The sequence below is a fragment of the Pan troglodytes genome, chromosome 18 (genome assembly GCF_028858775.2).
Source record: "Pan troglodytes isolate AG18354 chromosome 18, NHGRI_mPanTro3-v2.0_pri, whole genome shotgun sequence".
In the NCBI taxonomy this organism is placed as follows: Eukaryota; Metazoa; Chordata; class Mammalia; order Primates; family Hominidae; genus Pan; species Pan troglodytes.
In genome coordinates this window covers 17,679,278-17,695,943 of record NC_072416.2, presented here as the reverse complement: position 1 = coordinate 17,695,943, position 16,666 = coordinate 17,679,278, and the positions used below count along the sequence as shown (strand labels likewise).

General features: G+C 46.4%; 1 protein-coding gene across 3 annotated transcripts; it reads left to right on the top strand.

Moving 5' to 3' along the window:
- The first annotated feature begins 1,390 nt into the window (after positions 1-1,390).
- LOC112205833 (nuclear pore complex-interacting protein family member B12-like) lies at positions 1,391-16,164 on the top strand. 3 transcript variants are annotated; one of them, XM_063796750.1, is made up of 8 exons: positions 1,391-1,591; positions 1,760-1,856; positions 4,936-5,064; positions 8,690-8,789; positions 8,953-9,097; positions 13,185-13,245; positions 13,355-13,390; positions 14,748-16,164. In XM_063796750.1, exons 2-8 carry the CDS (start codon positions 1,782-1,784, stop codon positions 16,008-16,010), a joined length of 1,809 nt encoding a protein of 602 aa, XP_063652820.1. In that variant the 5' UTR covers positions 1,391-1,591; positions 1,760-1,781; the 3' UTR covers positions 16,011-16,164. The 3 variants fall into 3 exon arrangements, with proteins under 3 accessions (XP_063652820.1, XP_063652821.1, XP_063652819.1); XM_063796751.1 differs by lacking the exon at positions 1,391-1,591 and having other exon boundaries at positions 1,689-1,856; positions 14,748-14,994; positions 15,253-16,164; XM_063796749.1 differs by lacking the exon at positions 1,391-1,591 and having other exon boundaries at positions 1,689-1,856.
- Positions 16,165-16,666: the final 502 nt, after the last annotated feature.

Here is a 16,666-nt window from a genome sequence, read left to right as displayed (position 1 = left end):
CACCCAGCCCCTGTTTTGCTTTTGTTTTGCTTGCTTCTTAGGGTTGTTTTTCTATTTATGGTAAAGGCATTGGCTTTCCATTTGTAGCATCAATAGAATATTTCCTGTTTACAATAACCGTATGTCATAGTAAATGGTAAAGGGATTTAAAGCAGTGGTTTTCAGCTGCCAGAGGCCTGAGAGAGTTTGGGCACACTCTGTGTGATCGGGCAGAAGGCCTGTGGGAAGTTTAGCTGAGGACAGGGCCAGGAAAGGTGATGGACAGTGGGGGTCTGTCCTGGTCACCAGGCCCCTGGGTCCTGCCCACCTGCTTGGAGCTCCCCACCCATCACACATGATGCTGCCAAGCCCTCTGGGTATTGTGGGCAAACACCTTAGGAGAGAAGCTGATGAGCTTTGTTTCTTGAAATGCACAGATTCCTTGGACATCCCTGAGAGGTCAATCATGAAAGTCAACTTGGTTTTCTCCCCCTCATTTGGGTTCAGAATTTAAAGTCCACACACATGGGCAGTAAGATGATATAGATAAGGACATCATCACTCGGTTTCGGATGTTAAAATGTCTAGGTGGGTTAGGGGTGATTTGAGATCACACAACCTTGTGCCACAAAGAGGAATTCCCAGGCCAGAGGGAGACATTTTATTGCCATGTTATGATCTTATCATTGAGTTGAAAGGCAATCTTGTTTCATTTTGGATTCTTTCTTATGTTTATGTCTTATAAGGGCACTTTGAATTTCCAAGCAAATAATAATTTTGAATTAGCTTTTAATCATTGACTTCTAGCACAGTTATATGATCAGAAACATGCTGTGTGATTTGATTGCTCTCAAATATATTGAGATTTGCTGGAACAAAATAAGTCAGGTTAATTTTTGTAAATGTACCATGCATGCTTAAAATGAATGTATGTACATTTGTTCCTGAGATACAGGTTGATGGGCGGATGGCTACATGGATGTGATGGAGATGGTTTACTATCGGGACCTTCCGTATCCTGCTGATGCTTTGTTGCTTAGGATATGAATGGCTGAGCGGAGGCTATAAAACCTGGCACTCTGCTTGGGTATGAGGTTCTTCCTGCCATCCTGCCATCATTTGTTTTTTATGTTTTGTCGCCAAAAGTGACCTTGAGGAACCCTGGGAGCTCAGGAAGGAAGGAGCGCCCAGAAGCAGGGACAGGGAGCTGGTTGGGGAGGACCAGAAATCAGGTTTGTGAAGGTTCCAGAGAGGACCTGTCCTTGCGAGGAGTGTGGGAGACTGAGATGGGGGAGGGGTCATTGGAATGATGCGGGCGCTACTTGGCATTGTCCATTGTGAGGCACCACCGGGGTCATCAGGGATTGGTGGAGAGGGAGTATAAAGCCCCAGGGTTGCTAAGGAAGGGCCCAGACCGAAGAAGGTTTGGTGGATAGCAGAACCTTTTTGTCTCCCTCTAATTGCTCCTAAGCCTCACGCTCCCTTGCCCCGCGTGTCCTGTTGCTTCCCTGATCTTCTCCGTGACCTGTAGCTAAGCCTTCCACCAGCGCTTGAGTACTTAATTTGAACCGGATCCTTTCCCAGACCCTTTCTTCTTCTCCTCCTCCTCCAGGTGCCCAACAGCCCCCTTCTCCTCCTTTCCCTTCCCTTACTTCCCCCCTTCCCCTCCCCTTCCCCTCCCCCTCCCCTCCCCCTCCCCAACTCAGATCCCGGCCCGGTCCCCGTCCCCTTCCCTCCCCCCTGCCCTAAGCCACCTCCACCTCTGTCCTGGCCGCCTCAGGGCGCCCTGAAAGGACCAGGACATGCGGGTGCGGTGGATGCTCTTTTGGCTCCTCTTTTGGCTCCTGCTGGAATTTATCAGCCATCAGTGCATCTCTGTGAGTAGACGCTGGACCCGTGGGGTTTCTTCCTTTTTACTGGGCTGTGTCACGCGGCATGAAATTACACAGCTCAGGCCTGTAATCCCAGCACTTTAGGGGGCCGAGGTGGGCAGATCACTTGAGTCCAGGAGTTGAAGACTAGCCAGGGCATCATAGCGAAACCCCATCTCTACAAAAAATTCCAAAAGAGATTAGTTGGGTCTGGTGGTGTGTACCTGTTATCCCAGTTACTGGAGAGGCTGAGGTGAGAGGATCGCTTGGGCCCAGGAGCTGGACGTTGCAGTGAGCCGAGATGGCCCCGCTGCACTCTTGTCTCTAACAAACAAAATGGACCAAAACAAAGTGAAATGTCATTTGATTTGTGTCATCTGGTTTGATGACTTTTTTTTTTTTTTTTTTTTAAGACAGAGTCTCACTCTGTCGCCCAGGCTGGAGTGCAGTGGCAAGATCTCGGCTCACTGTAACCTCCGCTTCTGGGGTTCAAGCAATTGTCCTGCCTCAGCCTCCTGAGTAGCTCAGATTACAATGCCTGGCTAATTTTTGTATTTTTAGTAGACCACCACGCCTGGCTAATTTTTGTATTTTTAGTAGAGACGGGGTTTCACCATGTTCGCCAGGATAGTCTCCATCTCTTGACCTCGTGATCCGCCTGCCTCAGCCTCCCAGTGCTGGGATTACAGGCGTGGGCCACCGCGCCTGGCCAAAATATATAACCTTAAGTGTAAGTTTACTAACTTTGGAAAGTACATACACCAGCATAAACCAACCCCCTTTCAAGATCCACATTATTTTATTTATTTATTTATTTTTTTGAGACAGTTTCTCCCTTGTTGCCCAGGCTGGAGTGCAATGGGGCAATATCAGCTCACCGCAACCTCTGCTTCCCAGGTTCGAGCGATTCTCCTGCCTCAGCCTCTCGAGTGGCTGGGATTACAGACATGTGCCACCACTCCCAGCTAATTTTGTATTTTTAGTAGAGATAGGGTTTCTCCATGTTGGTCAGGCTGGTTTTGAACTCCCGACCTCAGGTGATCCGCCCGCCTCGGCCTCCCAAAGCGTTGGGATTACAGGCGTGAACCACCATGCCCAGCCAAGATCTACACTATTATGTCACCCCAGAAAGTGAACTCTCACTCTTCCCAGCCGGTCTCTTTCTTATCATAGGTTAGCTTGCTTATTCTGGAATTTCGCGTATACAGACGCATGCCATGCCATAGGTACTCTTTTGTGTCTGCTTTGTTCTGCTCAACACCATGTTTCTGAAATCATTACCGTTGTTGTATGGTTCTCTAACTCCATCATTTCCATTTCAGACTCAGCATATGCTGAGTTCAACCTGTTGAAGGGCTATCTCTGTTTAATTCACCATCTTGAAAGAAACATTTAAAATTGAGATGTTTTCAAGAATATATAGTTAAATCCTGAGGAATCCATGTAGAAATGTTATCACAAGCTGTCTGAACTTTGTTAATTTTTAAGCACTAAAATTTGATACTTATTTGTGAATGAAGTAATCTCTTCATTGTGTGTTTTTTTTTTACTTATGCTGAGATTTAAATGACAAAGATTCATATAATCCAAGAGAGAAGTATTATTTAGAGGGATTCTTTTACCATGTGATATATAATAAATGCATCCAATGCTATACATCAATTTAAAAAACAAGTAAATAACTTTAAAGAAAAGATAACTACTGGCCAGGTGCAGTGGCTCACACCTGTATTCCCAGCACTTTGGGAGGCCGAGGCAGGTGGATCATGAGGTCAGGAGTTGGAGACCAGCCTGGCCAAGATGGTGAAACCCTGTTTCTACTAAAAATACAAAAATTAGCCGAGCGTGGTGGCAGGCACCTGTAATCCCAGTTACTCAGTAGCTGAGGCAGGAGAATCGCTTGAACCCGGGAGGCGGAGGTTGCAGTGAGCTGAGATCATGCCACTGCAATCTAGCCTGGGTGACAGAGCAAAACTTTGTCTCAAAACAGAAAAGAAAAGATAAGATAATTACTTTATACTTAGCTTGTCTTAGCCATGAGTGACGGGCTGCATGTGGCCCAGGACAGTTTTGAATGCAGTTCAACACAAATTTGTAAACTTTCTTAAAACGTTAGGAGATTTTGGCCAGGTACAGTGGCTCATGCCTGTAATCCCAGCGCTTTGGGAGGCTGAGGCGGGCAGATTACCTGAGGTCAGGAGTTCGAGACCACCCTGGCCAACATGGCAAAACCCCATCTCCACAGAAAATACAAAAATTTGCTGAGTGCACTGTCAGGCACCTGTACTCCCAGCTACTCAGGAGGCTGAGGCAGGAGAATCACTTGAACCTGAGAGGCAGAGGTTGCAGTGAGCCGAGAGCACACCACTGCACTCCAGCCTGGGTGACAGAGTGAGACCCCATCTCAAAAACAACAAACCAAAACAAAAACAAAAAAATGGCCGGGCACGGTGGCTCACACCTGTAATCCCAGCACTTTGGGAGGCCGAGGCAGGCAGATCGCCTGTCAGGAGTTCAAGGCCAGACTGGCCAACATGGTGAAACCTCATCTCTACTAAAAATACAAAAATTAGTCGGGCATGGTGGCAGAGACCTGTAATCTCAGCTACTCGGGAGGCTGAGGGAGGAGAATGGCTTGAGCCCAGGAGCTGGAGTTTGCAGTGAGCCGAGATTGCACCACTGCACTCCAGCCTGGGCGACTGAGTGGAGCGGAACTCTGTCTCAAAAAAAAAAGAGGTTTTTTTTAGATCATCAGCTATTGTTAGTGTTAGTGTATGTTATGTGTGGCTCAAGACAACTTTGCTTCTTTTAATATAGGCAGGGAAGTCAAAAGATTGGATATCCCTGCTTTATACCAAGAAAGACAACACCCCACATTTGCAATGCCTAAAAACACTACCAGCCATCTGAAAAACATGTGACTTCTAACTTCTGTTCTTTTTTGTAGCAGTGGAATCCCACAGTGATATCTGAGGGATGTGGTTACCTTTTGGAGGAGGTTGACGGTTTCTAAGGATGATTCTTTCTGAGTGAAATATTGTCAGTGTCATTGACCTTTTCATTATTTCAACTATTATTATTCCAGGTTATCAATATTCTGGCTGACCATCATCATCGTGGGACTGACTTTGGTGGAAGTCCTTGGTTAGGTATCATTATTGAATTTCTGAGAAGTTATAAAGTTGTCATTACCCTCTGGACAGTTTACCTTTGGGTGAGTATACTAACTTTCTGTAGAGGTATACTTGTAATCACAAATAAGAATAAATTATATAAAACAATTCACGTTTCTGGACTTCATTATGAATATGTGGTTTTACCCAAAAAATCAGGGAAATGATTTATTAGCATAAGAATTATGAAAATATCTGCCATTTACATTATGAAAATTAAATAGATCAGTGTTTTTTTAATAGAATGTCAACAGAGCTTTTGGTCAAAAATAAGTTTTTTTAACCTTTGTGCTATTTGTCACAAATGGAGTATGAGGTTTCGTCACTTAAATAGGAAATTCTTTCTAAACTCTTCTGCTTTATAGTTCTATCGTATGGGTGGAAGGAAAGCTTCCAGTCTCCTCTCTGAAGATTCACTGCAGAAATGAGCTGAGAACAGACAGCTTAACAGGAAAAGAAAAACATAGAACAGGCATAAACATGGGAACCAGCTGAAAAATGAGACGGCTAGAAGGGCTGGATGGTTGATGCTTAAAGAGCACCCTCTTCTGAGGGGAGAGGGAGATAGATGGAGATGTAGGCCATTTAGAGGGGCAGCAGATGATTTTTAGGGGAAATGAAAGGGCCCAAGGAACAAACAATTGGCCTGAGACAAAGTTCCTCTGAGGTCATAGGGACGAGGTGACAAACTGCCGGAAGGTGAAGGGCAGAACTGCACTGCGTCTCATGATGCAGAGAAAGCCCCAGAGAATCTCTTAGAACTGCCCTCCAAGAGAAGCAATGAAAAGTGTGTCTGGGCAGGGTAATTTTGAATGACATCATTCAAAGTGCATGTTCCCACTTGCAACTGGAGAGAGATCAGTATGTCAAAAGTCTGTACTTGGTAAGAATTTGGCTGCTAAGTTGTGCCATAATTTGTCTTTTGAGCCTTTTTTCCTTTGGGGAAGTTGAGCTCTACATTTTGTCTTGCCATTCATGACAGTAAAAATGTGGTTGTCTGGGGGCTGAACCTCCTTCTGAACAATGATCCAAGATAAAAGTACTAATACCACAATGCTTTTTTATATTCAAGGGAAGAGGAAGTATGTTTCAGTTTTACCGCCTAGATAATTACACGTCATTTGGCACTGCCTTTCAAGATATGTAGAAAACAGAAAATATATGAGTTATGAAGATATCTAGGCACATTTAACATTCTCTGTGCCACTTAGTCCTGAACAGAGAATTTTCGGTATAAATTGGAGGAAGCTTTTTTTTTTTTTTCTCTTTTCTCACCCCCAAGACGAGTCTCCCTCTGTTGCCCAGGCTGGAGTATAATGGTGTGACCTCAGCTCACTGCAACCTCCACCTCCTGGCTTCAAGTGATTCCCCTGCCTCAGCCTCTCAAGTAGCTGGGATTACAGGTGCCCACCACCATGCCCAGCTAATTTTTGTATTTTTAGTAGAGTCGGGGTTTTACCATGTTGGCCAGGCTAGTCTCAAAACCCGACCTCAAATGATCCACCCGCCTCAGCCTCCCAAAGTGCTGGGATTACAAGCGTGAGCCACCACGTGAGCCAGGGGAAGTTTTTAAATTTACCACTTTTTAACAATTCCATTTAGGAAAGTTCAGTTGAGTTGTTGGACTTGGACAACTTCGCACCTCTCATCTTTGTCCTTGTCATCTAGTCATCTATACCATTACCTCCTAAGCAGGGACATCATGGGTGCCATGAAGCATTCATGCGTGATGGCATTTCTTTGCTTCTCATTTCTTCATGTGTTTGACATTTCTCCTAGCTCCAAACTGGGCCAGCTACCTTTCCTATGAAATCTAGCAGTAGCTGTGGGATTGACGTGGTTGCTCTTTTCATCTTTTTAGATTACCCATTGCTTCTCTTGAAATCCTAGTACATGATTTTTTTTTTATCCTATGTGCAGAAATCAGGAAAAAACAAATTCTACAAAGAATTTGAAAGATATTATTTCAGGCCAGGTGTGGTGGCTCATGCCTGTAATCCCAGCACTTTGGGAGGCTGAGGCAGATGGATCACTTGAGGTCAGGAGTTCAAGACCAGATGGGCCAACATGGTGAAACCCCATCTCTACTAAAAAGACAAAAATTAGCCAGGCATGGTAGCGGGCACCTGTAATCCCAGCTACTTGGGAGGCCGAGGCACAAGAATCGCTTGAATCTGGGAGGTGGAGGTTGCCGTGAGCCACGGTAGCGCCACTGCACTTCAGCATGGTTGAGAGTGACACTCCGTCTCAAGAAAAAAGTCATTTCAATGACTACCTCAGGAGATTCATAGGTATCTGACCCACATCTGAGATGGGATTTGCATTGCATTTTAGCTATGATGAGAACAAATATTTAATATCTTCGAAGATTAAAAGCATACTGTGATAATATGGAAATCTTGGTGGGAATTCAGTCATTAGTGAGAATGTTTTGCGTTAAGTTCAAACCAGCCTCAATGAAGCTGATGTGAGGGAAGGCAAAATGAACTCTGAGTAGAGCAGGGACAGAAGGAAGATGCTCCAGTGCAGATCAGGAAGGAGCAGGGGGTGAAATGTTACAAATTCTAGAACTCAGAGAGCTGAAGGTAATTACTTCCTTTTCAAGTTGTGAAACATGTTAACCTGTGGTAAAATACTTATAAGATGATAATTACCATCTAACCGTGTTGAAGTGTACAGTTCCGTTGTGTGAAGTATATTCATGTCATTTTTTTTTTTTTTTGAGACGGAGTCTCACTCTGTCACCAGGCTGGAGTGCAGTGGTGGGATCTTGGCTCACTGCAACCTCTGCCTCCTGAGTTCAAGCAGTTCTCTTGCCTCAGCCTCCCAAGTAGCTGGGACTACAGGCGTGCGCCACCATGCTCAGCTAAGTTTTGTATTTTTAGTAGAGACGGGGTTTCACCATGTTGCCCAGGATGGTCTCCATCTCTTGACCTTGTGATTCACCCGCCTCAGCCTCTCAAAGTGCTGGGATTACAGGCGTGAGCTACCGCACCTGGCCTATTTTTTTTTTTTTTTTTTTGAGACAGAGTTTCAATTTTGTTGCCCAGGTTGGAGTGCAATGGCACAATCTCAGCTCACCACAACCTTTTCCTGCTGGGTTCAAGTGATTCTCCTGCCTCAGCCTCCCGACTAGCTGGGATTACAGGCATGCACCACCATGCCTGGCTAATTTTGTATTTTTAGCAGAGACAGCATTTCTCCATGTTGGTGAGGCTGGTCTCAAACTCCCGACCTCAGGTGATCTGCCTGCCTCGGCCTCCCAAAGTGCTGGGATTACAGGAGTGAGCCACCGTGCCAGCCTCATGTCATTCTTGTGTGTGTGTGTGTGTGTCTGTGTGTGTGTGTGTGTGTGTGTGTGTGTGACAGAGTCTCATTCTGTCCCTCAGGCTGGAGTGCAGTGGTGTGATCTCGGCTCACTGCAACCTCCGCCTCCCAGCTTCAAACGGTTCTCTGCCTCAGCCTCCCGAGTAGCTCGGATTACAGGCCCCGCTGCCATGCCTGGCTAATTTTTGTATTTTTAGTAGAGACGGGGTTTCACCATCTTGGCCAGGCTGGTCTTGAACTCCTGACCCCGTGATCCACCTGCCTCGGCCTCCCAAAGTACTGGGATTATACGCATGAGCCACCGTGCCCAGCCGTCATTCTTATATTATTATTTCCTAGTTGTCTTTCCTGAAGACTATCTTCCAGTCTGAAAATGGACATGATGGATCCACAGATGTACAGCAGAGAGCCAGGAGGTCCAACCGCCGTAGACAGGAAGGTATGGCTCTGTTGGAGTCCCCATAGTGTGGAAATGAGTTTGCCCTGGAAAGGGAAAGAACAGCTTCTTGCCCTCAGGTTTCTCACCTTCTCCTCTCCTCACTCTCACCAAGGGCTGAGGTCCATTTGTATGCACACAAAGAAAAGAGTTTCTTCCTTTCCAGGAAATAAAATTGGCCGGAAAGACGCCATTACTCTACGGAGACATGTGAAAAGAAAAGTTAGAGATAAAATCCATAAGATGAAGGTGACACCGAAAATCAACCATCATGACAAAATCAATGGAAAGAGGAAGACCGCCAAAAAACAGTAAGATGTGCCTTGACACAAATACTGTTGTATGAACCATGTGCCAATCAAAGTAGACAACTGTAAAGTCCTTGAGAATATTTTCTACAATATTTGTGGCAAATTCAGTGGGTTCAAAATTGAGTTTGTCCTTTCTGCTTCATTAGTTTAAGCTGTATAATTCCTTTCCCTTCCTACATTCTTGTTTGTCATTTTTTCGGGGGAAGAGGAGTTGCTAGTACTGGCATTGGTTTTCCTTTCTCTCTCTCTTTTTTTTTTTTTTTTTTCCTGAGATGGAGCTTTGCTGTTGTTGCCCAGGCTGTAGTGCAATGGCACAATCTCAGCTCACTGCCTTTTGGGTTCAAGCGATTCTCCTGCCTCAGCCTCCCAAGTAGCTGGGATTACAGGTGCCCACCACCACGCCCAGCTAATTTTTGTATTTTTACTAGAGATGGGGTTTCACCATGTTGTCCACGCTGGTCTCGAACTTCTGACCTCAGGTAATCCACCTGCCTCAGCCTCCCAAAGTGCTGGGATTAGAGGCGTGAGCCACCACAGCCAGCCTTTTTTTTTTTTTTTTAATTTTGAGATAGAGTCTCGCTCTGTCGCCCAGGCTGGAGTGCTATGGTGCAATCTTGGCTCACTGCAACCTCTGCCTCCCAGTTTGAAGCAATTCTGCCTCAGCTTCCCGAGTAGCTTGGATTACAGGTGTGTGCCACCACATTTGGCCAATTTTTTTTTTTTTTTTTTTTTTTTTTTTTGAGACAGAGCCTCACTCTGTCACCCAGGCTAGAGTGCAGTGGCATGATCTTGGCTCGCTGCAACCTCCACCTCCCAGGTTCAAGTGATTCTTATCCCTCAGCCTCTTGAGTAGCTGGGACTACAAGCATATGCCACCATGCCCGGATAATTTTTGTATTTTTAGTAGAGGCGGGGTTTCACCATATTGGCCAAGCTGGTCTAGAACTCCTGACATCATGATCCGCACACCTCGGCCTCCCAATGTGCTAGGATTACAGGCATGAGCCACCGTGCCCAGCCCAATTTTTGTAATTTTAGTAGAGACAGGGGTTCACCCTGTTGGCCAGGCTAGTCTTGAACTCCTGACCTCAGGTGATCTGCCTACCTCAGCCTCCCAGTGTGAGCCACCACACCCAGCCTGGATTGTTGAATTCAATGCTTGGGTCACCTCCAGATTCATTTTCACAGTCTTTCATGTTTTGGTCATATTACATTGTATTTTGCTGCCATATGACTGATCTTTCTTTGTTAAATGTGAGATACTTGTTACAAAATATTTAGCAATGAATTGAGGCCTAGTAGCATGTTATCTTGCTGCAGAAGAGATGGGAGTCTACTTCTGGGGGATGGTCAGGGGTCCTCCATACAGGCTGCAATTGAGGTCGTCGGTGCAGGCTCAGTCCCTACAAAGGCCAGGGTATTTCCTGTCCACCTCTATTCTGATGCATGACTCTTCTGGGTCTCAACCAGAGCCAGTGGACTTCAGTATGGGTCGCTTTCATTGGCAGACCCTCAATCCACTTGTTTTCCATCTAATCCCATGCATGTGTGCAAAAGCTGCTGTGCTTCTTTGCATCTCAGTAGTTCCTTCTGGAATTCAGCAATGAAACTCAGGGAAATGGGTTCCAAATGCGAGGCTGACTTTCGTCCTGGGTTTCCTTCTTCTCCATCTTCACCTCATGTCTGTTTACTGCCATGTTAGCAATTTGATGTATTCAATCATGGGTTTTATATTCTGTTGGGTGTCCCCCATTGTTCTCATCGGAGATCAGAAGCTTCAGATGCACTTATGCCAACTCAAGAGTAGAATGCTTCCTTAGCTTCCCTCCAGAGTCAGGTTTTGTGTTTCTAGTTCCCAAGTGCACAGCAGGAGTAGTGATGTCCTCACTGGCTTCTCATTTGCATTAAACTGTGAGCTTCTTTAGCGTGGGGACAGGACCCTGCTCCCATTGCATTCTCAGCACCTCACCACACACTCCTTGTTGGAGGCCACTCCAGACAGCATGTGCTGAAGGATGCCCTGTGGTCAGAAACAAGTTGATTAACTTTCTCTTTGAAGTGTTTTCATCCCTGTTTCCTAGCGTTCTGGGAATTTTACACATCCTTCCTATAAAACCAAGTATCAGGTGAGATCCTTAGGATCAGGACCATGAATCAAGTGGTGTGAGGGCAACACAGCAAACTTACCCTTTTTAGGCCGTTTCCTTTTTCTGCCCTCAATCTCTGTGAACTGAACCTTGTTAAACTCAGTCAACACCAGGGTGGATGGTTTGCCATTGTCACCTATTTTCAGGACATAACACCCTGACTTAGGAGCCATTCCAATCATTTGTAATTCAATAGATGCGCCCAGCATTCAGATTGCCTTTTCTCTCAACCAGGATCTTTAAAGTCGATGACAAGAGTTCCAGTCCTGAATCATGGCAAAGTGCAGTAGTGAACTGCGGGGTTAATGACACCATATTCTGGAAGGATCTCTCTATGGCTGATGGTCTCAGTTCCGGCATCAGCCTCTGACTGAGAATCAGGTCTCACACAGGAGGAGTCAGATGAGGAGCAATCCTCTGCTTCCGATGGAGTTAGTTGTGATGAATTGGTGAGGTCTGGTTTTTCACACTGAACTAAAATGAGCTTTCGCTGTGTCAAGCACAAGACTGACCCCAGAAACACACATAGTGCACCTCATAGAAGCTTTTAATAGTCTTTATATTTACTAAAGAATAGGACTAACTATGGAACTATGAAGATGAGCTGGAAATGACAGGTGACTTGCCAGCAGGCCAGAGTGTGACTTTTTTTTGTCCCTCAATGGGAGGTATCAATTCTCCCTTCGGTTGTGAGAATCAGTTGGTTCATTTGTGGAAAGGTTGCAGGGGGGATCTTTGAATCACAGCCTTCAGATGCCAGAAGGGCAGAGGGAATCCCACACGGGCTGGTGGATCATGTGTGTGCATTTCTCTCCCTTCTAATCTGAGGAAACTAAGCATGAAAGAATGTGAGCATGCAGAAAAGGAGAGGTAGGTATCAGAGGCAGAGGAAAATGGGAAATTGGATACGAAAGAAATACACACCTACAAGTGAGTTCAGAAACTGAACCCCACCCTCCTGGGAAACGCCCATTGGAGTGTTGTTTTTAACCTTTGTACAATGTTTAGACCCAGTAAATGCAGAAATAGAAACAAATGGTCAGAAGACATATCGTGAGAGAGAGAGAGAGTTCACAAAACAGAAAACAAAGTACCTTAATATTTACCAGTGACCAAAAGATGTGAAGTAGCAAAACGTCTCCTGACCCCATTGCCAGCTAGACTGTGTGGAAACTCGGTTCATACCAGCCATTCTGGGGGGGGGTGAGTTGTTGTCATCCTTAGGAAAGTGTGTTGTTGTAGGATCAACCACATCCTTCAAAAGGACTATGCCTGTTTATAAGCCCAGCTGTTTCTGCCCTGTGAAACACGGTGAGGATATTAATACAAAGAGAATACAGCTTTATGAGAAAAGATGCTCAGTGAAGGATGAATTAGGGATATACTGAGAATGGGGAAGGAAACTATCATCTCAGAAGTCAGCAGGCAGTAAGCAAGAGGAGGAATCAATATAGCAACAGTTTGGATCAGACTGTACAGTTTTTTTGTTTTTGTTTTTGTTTTTCTGAGATGGAGTCTCGCTGTGTCACCCAGGCTGGAGTGCAATGATGTGATCTTGGCTCACTGCAACCTCCGCCTCCCAGGTTCAAGTGATTCCCCTGCCTCAGCCTCCCGAGTAGCTGGGATTACAGGTGCCTGCCACCATGCCTGGCTAATTTTTTGTATTTTTAGTAGAGAAGGGGTTTCACCATATTAGCCACAATGGTCTCAATCTCCTGACCTCGTGATCCATCCGCCTCGCCCTCCCAGAGTGCTGGGATTACAGGCGTCAGCCACTGTGACCGGCTCAGACTGTACTCTTATAGCCATCTGAAATACGTTTTCTAGGTATAGATAGATTGTGTAAGGGTACAGTTGTGAGGATAACAGAAATATGGCAGATTATTTAAAATCATCCTGAAAGTGGTGCTTTATCTGATGAAAGTGATTGTAATCCATAGGAAAACGTATCAACCTGCGCAAGAGTTGCAGCGGCGGGCAGAGGACTACCACAAATGCAAAGTAAGGAGCTTCCTCCCCGCAGTTGCAGGATAGTTCAGTGCTGATGCAGATGATGCCACGGCCCTTAGACTCTCTCAACATTCAATTTCTCATGTGTTGGCTTTTTCAGATCCCCCCTTCTGCAAGAAAGCCTCTTTGCAACTGGGTAAGTTTGCTTGTTTTCCTTGCTTTTGGACATAGTCTGCCAGGTCCGGACCTGGATACATTTTTCTCCCTACAGCTCTGTGCTCAAGCCCTGCAGAGGGAGATGGCAGAGAGAAAGGCTGCCTACAAGCATCACAGTCCCATCCCTGTTGGTAACCGTGTTGTGCAAAAACACTTTCATCCCCACCCAGTGGGGCCCCTGATCTAATATTCTAAGTGTCAGAGGTCCCGTATTTGTAATAGCAAATGGGCCCTGACTGTAAATTAGTGAAGAGTGAATGTAACTTATTACCCACAGGGACAATTCCAAATGAAGGCCTTAAATGATGCTCAGCTAAGCTGGTTCTTGTGTGGCCTCTGTACCTTCAAAAGCTGCCGAGTCCTATTACACGTGATGGGACTTGTACACTTGAAGTGAAACACAGTTTTAAAACTTGCTTTGTTTAGAATTCCCACCTCATTTTTCCATGGACAAAAGTATTCTTCATGTTTTAGTGCACTTACAATTTGGTATTACCTGGGAGTGAAAAGAAATATTATAGCCATGCCTAACTGACTTCTTGAGATAAGATTGTTCTGTCAGAAAACCCTCTCCCAGTTCCCCTGCAGCTCTTCAGGAATGCACATCTCTCCAGAGCTCTTTGTTCTCATGGGTGGCACCTCCAGAGTGAAGAAGATCCTTTGTCAAGAAGGGAAACAGAGGGGAAATGAGAGGGGCCTGCAGGCAGAGCTGGAATCAACTTCCACTCTGCCTCTTGCAAGCTGTGTGACCCTGAGCACAATTTCTCCTTCCTCTGGAAACCTCTGTTTTCTTAGATTTGGAGCAGGGTGGTCACACTGACCTTGCAGAGTTCTGAGAATCAGAGACAGAACATAAAAGGCCTGGAAAACATTCTCCAAAAAGAAGCTGCAACATGTGTGGACAATGGGCTTTTCACGCCTCTCTTACTGTCTCTTACTGTCTGTTGACCTGGTGCAAGAAACATGCTCTGGTGATGGCTGTGAGGGAGGAATGAGGATAGACATAGACACTCCTGTGTCTCAAACATGCTTCTTTATTACTCTGTTATGACTCTGTCTTCCCTGGGGCAGGACCCCAGCCTGCCTACATTTGCAGACAGACACAGTGGCATGTGGAGACAACAGTGTGTCCCAATGACTTTTCTTTACCCCCCAGCTGTCGGCAGTACTCAGTGGAAGGGTGATATTATGACACTGATACTGCTATTTTGAAACCTGGAGGATGGAAAGGTGCAAAAATCTATCACCAGCAACAGAAGGTGCAGACTGTGTTGGTGGCGGTAATTTTGTCCATCAAATGGATATGTGTGAAAGCATTCCCTCCTTTGTCCCTACAGGTCAGAATGGCGGCAGCGGAGCATCGTCATTCTTCAGGATTGCCCCACTGGCCCTACCTCACAGCTGAAACTTTAAAAAACTGGATGGGCCACCAGCCACCTCCTCCAACTCAACAACGTTCTATAACTGAAAACTCCCTGAGCCTCAAGACACCTCCCGAGTGTCCGCTCCATCCCCTTCCACCCTCAGCGGATGATAATCTCAAGACGCCTCCCGAGTGTCTCATCACTCTTCTTCCACCCTCAGCTCCACCCTCAGCTCCACCCTCAGCGGATTATCATCTCAACAGGCCTGCCGAGTGTCTGCTCTATCCCCCTCCACCCTCAGCGGATGATAATCTCAAGACACCTCCCGAGTGTCTCATCACTCCCCTTCCACCCTCACCTCCACCCTCAGCTCCACCCTCAGCTCCACCCTCACCTCCACCCTCACCTCCACCCTCAGCTCCACCCTCACCTCCACCCTCAGCTCCACCCTCACCTCCACCCTCAGCTCCACCCTCACCTCCACCCTCAGCGGATTATAATCTCAACAGGCCTGCCGAGTGTCTGCTCTATCCCCCTCCACCCTCAGCGGATGATAATCTCAAGACACCTCCCGAGTGTCTCATCACTCCCCTTCCACCCTCACCTCCACCCTCAGCTCCACCCTCAGCTCCACCCTCACCTCCACCCTCACCTCCACCCTCAGCTCCACCCTCACCTCCACCCTCAGCTCCACCCTCAGCTCCACCCTCACCTCCACCCTCAGCTCCACCCTCACCTCCACCCTCAGCTCCACCCTCACCTCCACCCTCACCTCCACCCTCACCTCCACCCTCACCTCCACCCTCAGCTCCACCCTCACCTCCACCCTCAGCGGATGATCATCTCAAGACACCTCCCTTAGCTACTCAGGAGGCTGAGGCAGAAAAACCACCCAAACCCAGGAGGCCGAGGGCCGATGACGTGGACCCATCATCGCCCGAACCCAAGAGGCGGAGGGCCGATGACGTGGACCCATCATCATCCACACCCAAGAGGCGGAGGGCCGATGACGTGGACCCATCATCGCCCAAACCCAAGAGGCGGAGGGCCGATGACGTGGACCCATCATCATCCACACCCAAGAGGCGGAGGGCCGATGACGTGGACCCATCATCACGCAAACCCAAGAGGCGGAGGGCCGATGACGTGGACCCATCATCATCCAAAGCCAAGAGGCGGAGGGCCGATGACGTGGAACCGTCATCACGCAAACCCAAGAGGCGGAGGTTGAGTTAGCTGAGAACAGGCCATTGCACTCAAGCCTGAGCAATAAGAATAAAATTGAGTAGAACAAAATAAAAAAATCAAAAAACAAAACAAAACCCACACTCCAAAAACAAACTAACAAAGAATAAATAAATAATATAAAAATAAAATATATACTGCAGTCCTTATGTTATTGCTTTGTTTCGATATCTGGTATGATTGCCTGAGGGACCTGAGGTTTTTAATCATGGGGTTTTTTTTAATCTTTAGAAGTGGTTGGTTATGTAAAATATTATTATTATTATTTTTTGAGACTGGATTTTGCTGTGTCACCCAGGCTGGAGTGCAGTGGCTTGATCACAGCTCACTGCAGCCTCAACCTCCTGGGCTTCAAGCAATCCTCCTGCCTCAGCCTCCCAAGTAGCTGGGATCACAGATGTGTGCCACCACGCCTGGCCAATGTTAAAAAATCCTTTAACTTTTTTGTAGAGATGCACTCCTGGACTCAAGCGATCCTCCTACTTGTCCTGACCACCAGCCCCTTTCTGATAAACATTTACACTGTTTATTATCTGATGCCATTTCTATCTTCTTCCTTGTCGTCCAGACATCAAATAATTAGGTTTCTTCGGGGTTTTCTTTTTCAAGTGCTCAGTGTTAAAGATCACTCACATTAGGGCCAGACA